The 12,208-nt window shown below is 39.6% G+C and overlaps 1 protein-coding gene across 2 annotated transcripts; it reads right to left on the reverse strand.

Moving 5' to 3' along the window:
• Positions 1-1,225: 1,225 nt before the first annotated feature.
• Positions 1,226-12,116, reverse strand: rpn2 (ribophorin II). Of its 2 annotated transcripts, XM_044221845.1 has the most exons (18): positions 11,974-12,116; positions 11,446-11,636; positions 11,168-11,263; positions 10,625-10,800; positions 9,916-9,991; positions 9,650-9,784; positions 9,376-9,552; positions 9,169-9,287; positions 8,683-8,788; positions 8,360-8,451; positions 8,154-8,268; positions 7,709-7,903; positions 7,509-7,595; positions 7,288-7,383; positions 6,750-6,825; positions 4,515-4,644; positions 3,861-3,957; positions 1,226-1,830 (listed from the first exon to the last, which is right to left on the reverse strand). In XM_044221845.1, exons 1-17 carry the CDS (start codon positions 11,984-11,986, stop codon positions 3,906-3,908), a joined length of 1,932 nt encoding a protein of 643 aa, XP_044077780.1. In that variant the 5' UTR covers positions 11,987-12,116; the 3' UTR covers positions 1,226-1,830; positions 3,861-3,905. The 2 variants fall into 2 exon arrangements, with proteins under 2 accessions (XP_044077780.1, XP_044077791.1); XM_044221856.1 differs by lacking the exon at positions 3,861-3,957.
• Between the last annotated feature and the right edge of the window lie 92 nt (positions 12,117-12,208).

Below are 12,208 nucleotides of genomic sequence, written 5' to 3' on the forward strand. Positions count from 1 at the left end.
GTTTGCTGGGTCATTTCTATAACTGTCCATCAGTGGGCTATGTGCCTTTTGCTACTTTCTGACGAAGAGGCAATCGTAGCTGGTTACTGCATAGTCCCCACATTCCCTCACTGCTCTCATTTCTGGGAGAAGTCACGTACTTTCACCTCTGTTTAAGTCCATGTTTTCCGCAAGTTGTCACCTTCAACTCCATCTATAACAACGTTGTTCCTTCTACTTTGGTTTTCTAGATAGTCAATTTTCTTTTGTATATGTTTATGTTTTCACACACAGGTGTTTTCACTTAAGTTGTCTCTCTCAGTCTTCTGTTAGTTTTGTGGCACCTGTTTGGCTGGGACCCCTTATAGACATTTTTCACAGCAGACATTTTGGCGTGTCACAGCAGGAAAAGCACAAGTATAATTGATAACACGGTGTAGCCCCTCATTCGTCCAGGAATGTTTCATCGTAGAAAAGGTTTCAATCGTAGTCATCTGGACACTGTTTTCAGAATCAAGACATTTCGGCTCCCATCCGGAAGTCATTCTCAATTGTGAGAAATGGTCTGAGAACAGTTCTCAGACCATTTAGGAAAGTTGTAGTGTTGCTTTCAGTGAAATCATATAGTTCTCTGCATAGCTCCACACAACTTCAACTTCTAAGCAGAGGTCTAATCAGCCAGGATAAGTGTGGGTGTGCAGGGCCTTTAAAGTCTGTCTTAATACTTAGATGTATTACATGTATGTACAAGTGTTATTGGTCGCTCCATGCCACTCCATACTGACCATAGAGAGATTCTTTCTAAATACGACTAAGAAATAGGGACAAAACAATCCCCATTCTGTGCACAAAATGCAAGTTGAAGTTACTATGAGGTTCCAGCAATCTGGGTTAGCCAAATCAAGTGGCTGTTTCAAAGTTATGGTCTTTTCTAGTAGGATATTCTTTCTTGTTACTAACCCTCCACAGCAGCTCAGCAAAGAAACACTTTTAGGGAAACACAAAGAGGGAAGTTTATACTAAAAAGTAAGTGATTCTACTGTTATTGATATTTTAAGAATATGAATACTTCTTCCTCTACTGGATCAGCAATTAGATTCTCCTGTGTCTCCCCAACTTCTGTTTTCCACTTAATCTTGACTGTTTCAATCTATTCAAAAGAAAGATGTAATCGACCTTGAATTATTATTTTTTTTTTTACTGGATTCCTGTTTTTCTCTACTAAAGAAAGACAAAGAAAATTAGATTAACCTCATATTCTTTATTTCCTCTTCTTCATTACAAAAAGATCATATCCTTAAATTGCCTGTATTTCATTATTAAAATTTGATGCCAACTCTGTGTCAACAACAAAGCGTCAGCGCTACTGCCAATGTTTTTTGTAAATCAGCTGAAACATGTTGACTAACAGCTTCAGTTATGAGGTGAAATGGGCATTGAGCGACAACAGGGGAATGTACAAAAAAAACCAAAAAAAAAAAACAAACAAACCACAAATTAACCCTAAATCCATCAAGAAAACCACAAATAAAAAATCCCAGCTCACTTAGAAACCACTGGCATGTTGAACAATAAGAAAACAATCGCACAGGAAGATGAAGTGCAATGATCAGTAGCTTTACAGCCTGCAGTAGGAGTATCTGTCAGTGAGCATTTGTCCTCAGAGACGCTGCAAAATCTCCATTTCTTCCATTTGGCAACACAGCATGTTTAAACTGTCAATTGGATCTTTGAACTGCCACGCCGTGTTTCAAGTCTGATTTGATGCATCATTGAATGACTCCTTGGAAACAAAAAATGTGCTTTGTGAGTGTCTTCTTTTAATTTTCTGGTACTTATTTTTTCTCAATTCTGTGGAAGAAAGAAAAAAGCAAACATTAGTTTTTACAAACATGAGACGAATGAAAACCTTTGTGGCTTAAACACCTGCTCTTTGATAAGTCAAGTAAAAGGTTGATCATGCATTTTAATGTGCACCTTTCCACAACAAACAATGTATTTGGCAAGAACACAGAGAAATTCTCACAACAAATTTTTAAGATTTGGACAATGTATACCATGGCCCATGAACACAAAACATGTCACTCAAACATAATGGCACAACCAGGACCATGGGTGTTAGACCACAGTGGAGGGATTACCATGGATTATCATGGTGGGATGAATGATAGGCAAACCAGGGGGAGGGTGGCAAGTACAGTGCATCCAGAAAGTATTTACAGCCATTCACTTTTTTCACATTTTGTTATGTTACAGCCTTATTCCAAAATGGATTAAATTCATTATTTTCCTCAAAATTCTACAAACGATACCCCATAATGACAATGTGAAAGAAGTTTGTTTGAAATTTTTGCAAATTAAAAATGAGGGGGAATAAAATAATAATAATCACATATACAGAAGTATTCACAGCCTTTGCTCAATACTTTGTTGAAGCACCTTTAGCACCAGTTACAGCCTCAAGCCTTTTTGAATATGATGCTACAAGCTTGGCACACCTATTTTTGGGCAGTTTCTCCCATTCTTTGCAGGACCTCTCAAACTCCGTCAGGTTGGATGGGGAGCGTCGGTGCACAGCCATTTTCAGATCTCTCCAGAGATGTTCAATCGTGTTCAAGTTTGGGCTCTGGCTGGGCCACTCATGGACATTCACAGAGTTGTCTTGGAAGGTGAACCTTCACCCCAGTCTGAGGTCCAGAGCCCTCTGGAGCAGGTTTTCATCAAGGATGTCTCTGTACATTGCTGCATTCATCTCTCCCTCGATCCTGACTAGTCTCCCAGTTCCTGCCGCTGAAAAACATCCCTACAGCATGAGGCTACCACCACCATGCTTCACTGTATGTATTGGCCAGGTGATGAGCGGTGCCTGGTGTCCTCCGGACATGACGCTTGCCGTTCAGGCCAAAGAGTTCAATCTTTGTTTCATCAGACCAGACAATTTTGTTTGTCATGGTCTGAGAGTACTTAAGGCACCTTTTGGCAAACTCCAGGCGGGCTGTCGTGTACCTTTTACTGAGGAGTGGCTTCCGTCTGGCCACTCTACCATACAGGCCTGATTGGTGGAGTGCTACAGAGGTGGTTGTTCTTCTGGAAGGTTCTCCTCTCTCCACAGAGAAACGCTGGAGCTCTGTCAGAGTGACCATCGGGTTCTTGGTCACCTCCCTGACTAAGGCACTTCTCCCCTGATCGCTCACTTTGGGGGGTCGGCCAGCTCTCTGAAGAGTCCTGGTGGTTCCAAACTTCTTACATTTACGGATGATGGAGGCCACGGTGCTCATTGGGGCTTCAATGCTGCAGAAATTTTTCTGTAACCTTCCCCAGATCTGTGCCTCGATACAATCCTGTCTGGGATGTCTACAGATTCCTTGGACAATTCTTGGACTTAGTTTGTGCTCTGACATGCACTGTTAACTGTGGGGCCTTATATAGACAGGTGTGTGCCTTTCCAAATCATGTCCAATCAACTGAATTTACCACAGGTGAACTCCAATCAAGTTGTAGAAACATCTCAAGTATAATCAGTCGAAACAGGATGCACCTGAGCTCAATTTTGAGTGTCATGGCAAAGGCTGTGAATACTTCTGTACATGTGATTTTTTCATTTTTCATTTTTAACAAATTTGCTAAGATTACAAACAAACTTATTTCACGTTGTCATTATGGGGTATTGTTTGTAGAATTTTGAGGAAAATAATGAATTTAATTCATTTTGGAATAAGGCTGTAACAACAAAATGTGGAAAAAGTGAAGCGCTGTGTATACTTTCCGGATGCACTGTACATGTAAACACCGAGTTAGAATGAGTGAGCATCACACAGCCATGCACGCTTCCAGCCATTATGGAAATGCACTGTGGATGCAGTCTACGAGGATGCCCTTACTTCAGCCTGGAAGCACGACCGACTTATTTGTTACAAATGGGGGTCTTATCGTAGGCTCCTATACTTTGCCAACCTACTACTTTGCTCTGTGGCAATCCTGAAAAAAGAGTAAAGAGACAGCGAGGTGTGGACAGAGGGGTTAAAAAGACAGTCACCAGCTGCAAGACAGAGACTAGCAGAAAAGAAAAAAAGTCCTCAATGGGAAAATTACATTTATGAAATCATTAACTGCAATATTCTACTTGCTTAAAATGGTTACATTGGCTGTTGTAAGAGCAAGAAGTACAAGTGAACAATTACAGAGTGACGTCAGTGACACAGGCTACTAAATTGCTCACTCTGGCCCTTTGAGGGCTCTACATATTGATGGTGGAGAAATTGCCCACTTAGATCGTCACTCTTGCAGATCTTATACTGCCATGCTTCTCTCCTGGTCCAAGTAGACACAAGCTCTCCTCCTGGCAGAGAGCATGACATTGAAATAAGCCACTGGGGACCAAATGCTACTGATATGAAAAGGCACTTTTCCTCAGGTTTAAGGCTAAGAACTACCAAGAGGCCTCAAAGCACCCATGTCCTTGTAGTCTGAAAGACAAAAAGCTTTCTCTCTGGGATTAAGGATTCTATATGAACCATTTGTGCCAGGAGACGTACCTCTTCACTGCTTTCTGGGCAAGCATGCGGTTCCCAGCGAGGAAAGTTACACCACCAATAATCGCCAGGTACTTCAGAGTCTGGAACATGTCCAGGTGGGTCCAGTAGACGTACATCAGGCCCAGCATGGCTGAAATGAAACAACCGAGTAGGCTTGAACAGTAACATCCAAACAAAACAGCTGCTGATAAAACACAATTTTGTATACACTATCAAGGTATACAATTTAATATAACATACTGTGTGTCAGTGGTTCCTGATGTGGGTGGGTGCTTTAAAAGGACAGGCCAAGGGTGCTGCAAGATTTATTTATTTTAAAATCATACTTCTAATAATGTGTCACCCCATTTAAAAAACGGGGAGACAGCAAGTTCTTTGATACATCCAATCTTTATATTCTGATAAAGACCCATATTGCAGAAACACTGATACCAGGTCAAAGATGTTGGTGAACATATTGAGATTTGCCTTTACATTTATTGGGATTGGCCTAATGGGATGAGTTTCTGGAGATGTTTCCTCACCTTTGAGTGATATTTTTAATACCAGAACACCCAAATTGTTCTAAACTATTACTTTTGATTTTGAATGATGATTCTTCTCAAAGTTCTTTCATATATAGGGCCAGTCAGGAAATTCTTTGAGGCTTGGTCGTTAGTAGCCTCACAGATTAAGTAAGTCATTTGACATGACCTTTTATATTTATAAAAAACAGTCTTCATAGCTATTTAGAGATGGGAGGATGATCCGAAACTCTGAAGCTTGTTTCACTTCTGTGAAGCGCACTGTTTCAATACATTGTGTCGGAGCTTGTGTTAAATGAAGAATACGGCACGTGACTGATGACGTCCGAAACTTCTGACAATTTTTAAGGTTTTGCAGCTAAACTATGTGATGGCACGTTAGTGGGATAAGAAGAGAGGAGAATAATTGAGAAATATGGCAATGTACACTAGAAAGACATAATCATAAGTATGAGAACATTTACACCTGATACCAAGTAATAATGTAATAGGCTAATTAATAAATATCATTCTCCAATGACATCATATTGTGCCTCATATGAAATATAAACCATGAAGTTAAAGCACATGAGCTCACAGTGAGACTGGGCCTAAACAACACCAACAAGGTTCATTCATACTTCATGTCAACAATAGTAGGCTTTTTGGACAATGCATTTATTAATTATTTTACTGTAACATATTGCACAGTAACATCTACATTTACTGCAGCACTTTTAAACAAAAGTATTACAGATTTAATAATAACAACACGCAGGCTTCTTGGACTTTTATTGCACATATAAGAGAATAAAACCATTTAAAAATCAAAAGGGGTGTTGTAGTGCTTTGGCTTCAGCCTTAAAGGGTTGCTCTAAGTTTTGCAAACCACCAGATATCACCATACTTGCTGTGTTTGAAGGCCCAAAGCTTCAAATCTTTTCCAATAGAAAGAAAGCCTTTCAAGAAGTGCTGAATGACCTAATTAAGTTTAAGTTTAACAACTGTAAGTGTGTTTCCATCCACCAGTTTTTACGGGCATTTTGTTTTGAAAATGTTTTGGAGGTGGCAACGTTGATGTATTGATAAAAACAAAAATGTGACAAAGTGCAATGGAAACTTAGCTAATAGATCCGGACGTAAATGAAGTATGTAACTTTAAATGTCATGCAAGCTCCCGCTCCACTGAAGAGATGAAACATTGCAGCAGATGAAACATCTGTAATGTTATAGTCTCCTCATTTGTGTGGAGCGATGAGTAGACTGTAACCTTCCTCAAATGAATACATGAAAACAACCAGAAATGTCTTATTTAATCAAGTTTTGTGTTTTACTGAAGCTCTTTTAATTATGTCATCTTGTTGCGCACATTTCTTCTGCAATGTTTTAATGGCAACTTACTGGAGAATTAGATAGTGAATGGAAACGCACATTAAGTAGCATTTTCTTTCGACAATTTTCTGGAAATTTGGTTAAAATGCTAAATTTGCATGGAAACTTGGCTGTGACACACACAAAGCTGACTTAATGTTCTAGAGATGTTGTGGGTGTGGTTGGGGGGATATTTCATATTAAGACTGTGTGTGGAATTTCATGATGATGATAATGCACAATGTCACACAAAGTCATTACTGCAATTCACTCATCATCTTGAACAACAGCAGATGAATAGTAGATGAAGAGGTTATAAAATATCTGTGATAAACATTTCATTTCAAAGATTGGGACTAACCTGCATGTCCTACATGGAACAGAATGGTGCTGGGAGAGAAGCTGAAGTTGGAGATGTTGGCTCCGAGCTTAAACCACTACAGACAAGAGGGGGAATAAAAGACAATGTGATTTTCATCCCCTGCAAGAGCTGCAAACAAAAGGGCTGAAAAATTGTTTACCACCTAACACACAATGCACTGATCCACTGCAACAATAACTATTACTCAGAACTGCAAATGCCAAATACACCATAGCTTTTGTGATTTCAAACAAGCATTATATTCCTGCAGTATTGGAGCCTCATTCACTGTGTATGAAGGCTTCCTACTGAAGAGCTTTTCTGGGAAAAAAATAAAAAATAGACAATAATAACAAAGCTGAATATTCTATTAAAAAAGCTTTTGATTAATAATGGAAGTAGGTCATTTTTTAGGTGTGCCTTTAATTAAGATAAAAGGTCTCTAAATAATTTTCATACATAAGTTGCTCCACAGCTAATGGCAAAAATAAAAACAGAGCAAAACAGGAAACATTTTGCACAAAGTTTGCAATATTACCAGGATGAGCAGAAGCAGGAAGGGAGACAGGATGAGTGCAGTGAAGGTATTGGAAACCACCGTGGGAGGCTTCTTCTCTGGTTCCCTGAATAAGTGCTGCAGAGGCGAGGAAATTTTAAACTGCTGCTACTTCATGCTGCTTGATTTTCCATAATCATGCAGTAAATATGATATAAATAAGGAGTACATCTGATATAAAAAAAGGAGTACATGAGTAATACCTGGATCTCTGGTTTGGGTACATAAAGAGTCTTGGGCTGAATGGTAGCTGGGGCCTCCTCATCCACAAACTTCAGAACAACATCAGCCTTTTAAAAGATTGCAACTCAGCTTTAGAGCTCAATATCAACTTCTCACTGGCTGAGCACTTCATCAGTAAATAATCATCATTACCAACACCAAGTCTGAACAAGACACTCACCACATTCCACAAGATGGGATTCTCCAAGGTAGCGTCCCCAACAATGAGGTAGAGGGAATAGGTACCAGAGATGGAGTCAAACTCTGATTTCCGTTCTGCTGTGTCCAACTCAAACTTGTACAGATTTTTGCTGTCGGGTTCAGCCACAAACACAACCTCTTGGCCAGTTTTCTGATTGTGCAGCCGGACAAAAGTCTGTAGTGAAAATAAATAGGTGATAATAAATAGTGAAAATAAATAGGTCTTAATCTTAAACAAGAATGAGAGCTCAATTTTACCTAACTGGTCAAAGTGGTTGGCTGATTGTTTTGGCCAACCAGATGTATAAAATAACAATTGTATGGTCACAAAAGTGATTATGAAAGCAGATGAAGTCAGCAACAACTAACAGATTTTGCCAGAAGTTTGCTGCTGACGTGTGTTCATGCCCACCCTGATTACATACCTGGTGAGGGGTAAGCTCCACTCCAGTGTTGACGTCAACCAGCTGGAAGGACATAGCAAAGTTTTGGTGGCTGTCTGCTGTAAAGGAGCTCTTGGCTTTGGAAGGATAGTCCACCCTGGGTCATTTAAAAGAGAAAAGCATTTAATAGTCTACTGTCATGCTACTACGGGTCAGAGAAAAAGGGCTTATCAAACTGGTTTCCTAACCTGGTGGTCTTTGTGCCGATGCTCTGGTCTTTATCCACCACAGAGAGGTCCATGTTAGTGACAGCCACCTCAGTGGACACCTTCACTTTAAGCTATGGGTGGACAGAGTCACAACACAGAGTTACATCAAATAAGGTCATGACAGTAGCATACAAATTCCTAAACAAAGAGTGACTACAATCATATTGAGATTAACTACCTTTGACTCAAAAGTAGCACATTTTCATTTGCATCACTTCCTTCACAAAGGCAATTAAAGCCAAAAACACTTGAAACACATGGAAATGACCATGTAACCAGTGACCCACTGACCGCCACCTCACCTCAACATGATTGGCAACCAGCCGGCTATCCCCTTTCACTGCAACGGTAAACTGATAATATCCACTGGCTGGCTGGTTGGACATGAAGTTCAGTTCAAAGATGCCACTGAAAATCAGGAAAAAGAATAATACAGTGTATGTTCTACCAAAACCTGGCAATACTGATGAAGAAATGTTTCCTACAAAACACCTCGTAATTGATTGACAGATAAATAAAGCAGGTACATCTTAAAGAAATGGAATGGGTTAAACATAATCTACAGTCAATTAAATAGATAAACACTTACATCACTTGTGTGATGTTATTGTTTGCATTATCATTCAAACTGCCTTCCTGTGAACACTAGGAAAGTTTTGTGGGCTGAGCAATAAGGTAACGAAAGGTCAAGAGCGTATATTTCTTCCAGCTTTTGGGATAATTTTCAAGAAGTGGAGAACCCGAGTAAATAATGTAAAGCTAACACTTATCTCTCTAATGATACATACTCATTAAGTGTGAAAGGTTCTTGGCTGAGTATGATGCTCTTGGACGCCACAGCGTACGCAGACTCTACCAGCACATTGGCTGAGGCCAGAGGTTGAGACATGACATCAGTAACAAGCAGCTGTGAAACAGACCGAGAAACAGCGTCACTATGAGGTGATTAAAACTATGCAGAGGACTGTAGTTAGGTTGAGATGCAATATTTGTACCTGCAGGGTTGGCTGGCTGTGGGACACTGTGGCTGGGCCCTGAGCACTGACAATGACCGGCACATGGAAGCGGTTGTTGGAGAGAGCAGCAGCAGCACTTGCCACACTGAAGGCCTCAGCCAGAGAATCCCAGGATTTCTTGCTGAAGATAGAGTTCACCAGCTGGATGACCTGGTCCTGTGGGGAGAACACATCTTTTATCAGTTTCAGAGAGAAAAACACATTTAGAGAAAAGCCACAACCTGAAATAACATATGAAAGACAGAAATCATACCTCCTTCAGGGGAGGTTCCATGTCCACGTGATCTGATAGGGAATAAGCAGCGCTCACAAACATGGCAGTCGCCTCAAGTCCCTCTTCAAACTGGAGGTAGATACCACCAAGATCATCCAAACGAGCTGTCAGATCCTGAGAGGATAAAAGCAAAAAATGAGTTAAAACTTAATTCTGCTGAAAATAAAAAAATCTCTGTGCCTAATTAAGAGTCCAATGTGTCTTGGTGGTGACACAGCACCACCTGGTGGAAGTTAAGAGCTCACCTCAATTTCTTCAAGTATTCCTCCAAGTTCTGCCTGCTGGGACAGACGGGCTGCTGTTTGCAGAGCTGAAGTGATACTGTCCAAAGAGAACATGCATTTGATGTTAATTAAATTGCTCAAATAATTTGCCCATGAGTACTGCAGGACCATCCACACAGAATACTACTGCACTCCAAACACAACTAACACTTTGGCCTGCATCTTTGCATGAGATATGCTATACAAATAAAGTTATTATTAATTATTATTATTATCAATTACGCCCCAAAGCTATGGACCATCACTACCCATTATGAGGGATAGGCAAGGCAAGCTAAAAACGTATCTCTTCACTTTAGCCTTTAATTAGCTGTGACTTTCCTGATACAAGCTGGTAACTCTGCACTAAAAGAAGTGCAGCAGTTCTGTGCTGCACTACTTTTAAAATGCTGTATTTTACATGATTTTATGCATTCTATTTTTTAACTTTATTTTTATTCTTATTATTTAGTGCGTTTTACTTTCCATCTTATTTTACATTAATTATGGCATTCTATCCCTGTTTTTATGTTCATTCTATGTCTTTCATGTAAAGCACTCTGTGCATGTAATTTTCTTTGTTATAAAGCACTTTGAGCTGCATTTCTTGTATGAAAGGTACTATACAAAGGTAGGTACTATACAAATAAAGATTATTATTATTATTATTATTATTATTATTAACACTTACGCCATAACATTGTCCTCCTTGTTGATGCGAGCTGTCAAGGCACCTACAACTTCCTGGGAAGCCAGTGGAAGCCCCAGAGAGCTGAGTGTGCTCACGGCCCGATGAATCTGAGTCATGGTCGAATCTTCACTAACTGCTGCCAGGAGGATGTCACGGGTTTCATTTGATACAGGGATCTATGAAGTGAACAAAATGTCATATAACCAATTTGGTACTTAGTGGGTCCTACTATAATACAGCATTGTCCACTTTGCCATGTCATTGTTCAGGTGAAACTAATTATCTTATATAGTTATTCTACTATCGTTGTAATCATATGAAGGATTGTTTTAACACCTTGACCATGAAGAAATTATGTGGCGTTCAAATCTCCAAACAAATATTGTGCTTTGTCATGAGAAGGTCTTCTCAATATTGTGAAATAATATTTTTTCTACATTGTCCAGCCCAACTACAGACTTAGCTACTCCAAAAATGCTTTTGAATATAAAGAACGGCAGTAGGACAGATAAGAAGGCGAAGGCAAGAACAATATTCTCATACTTCACATCCTGAAATGGCTTGACTGGTCTCAGCAGCAAAGAAGAGTGAGTCAACACTAGTGGGATCAAGCTGGGATTTGAGGAACTGGCATACTTCCTGCAAACAAAAACACATTTGTAAGCCAAAGAACATTGAGGATCAACATTTCATATTTTATACTGTATATTATTCAAATAATTAAAATTTGACTAAATGCTTATTTCAAGAATCCATTTTTCTATATATATATATATATATATATATATATATATATATGCATAATGGAGTGATTTTCTTACCTTGTGATCTGGAACAGTTGCTCCAAGCTTGGTCAGACCAACAACAGAGTAGTATGAGGACTCCAGGTCGGTGAATTGTTGGCGCAGGAGGTTCTGCAGTCGGGCCACATCAGACAGGGAGAGGTAGTGCGCCGGTGTGAGCGCCTGAGCTCCAGAAAGAGCCAAGATGAGGAGGAACAACCCGAACAGACCTGCGGACACACAGCAGAGTTAACCTGCCGGCTGGTCGAAAGTTGCATCCATTACCACCGAGGAGAGGAAATAATAATAATATATTTTGATAATTCACTTCTCTCTCGATATGTTTTAATTTATTGAGATAACGCTCACTCGTTCATTGCAGTTTTAGCTACGAGGCGAGCTAGCTATCTTCAGTAGGAAGCAACACACTGCATACACCGTGTACAATTTTTTTCACTAATTCTAAAACTGGCAGTTCCATAGTAGCATACAAAACGTAGTAAAAAGTACACGAATAACATACATATCTAACGTTCCATTCAAAATTCCTTTAAGTAATTCACTTACTAGGCTGGTCCATGTTTTGCAGTCTAATGCAGCGTCACCAAAACCGATTATTACTTCCGATGTCACAGAGCGATCTGTCACCAGAGGTATAATATCCGGTTGTACATTTAACATTTCAAAATAAAAGCCAAACACAGTTTTTTTTTAAAGTACAAGTCGAATAAATCCAGGCTATCATGTTCATTACAATTGTATTACCAATTTCTTGCCACTATGTTTATGTTAATTAGTAGGC

This window comes from Siniperca chuatsi, linkage group LG2 (assembly GCF_020085105.1).
Source record: "Siniperca chuatsi isolate FFG_IHB_CAS linkage group LG2, ASM2008510v1, whole genome shotgun sequence".
Taxonomy (NCBI): Eukaryota; Metazoa; Chordata; class Actinopteri; order Centrarchiformes; family Sinipercidae; genus Siniperca; species Siniperca chuatsi.

Coding starts and splice junctions, on each gene's coding strand:
- rpn2 (XM_044221845.1), bottom strand. Junction 8,789..9,168: donor GAACCTTTCACACTTAATGA/GTATGTATCATT, acceptor CCTGATTTTCAG/TGGCATCTTTGAACTGAACT. Junction 7,904..8,153: donor TGGAGCTTACCCCTCACCAG/GTATGTAATCAG, acceptor TTTTCACTACAG/ACTTTTGTCCGGCTGCACAA.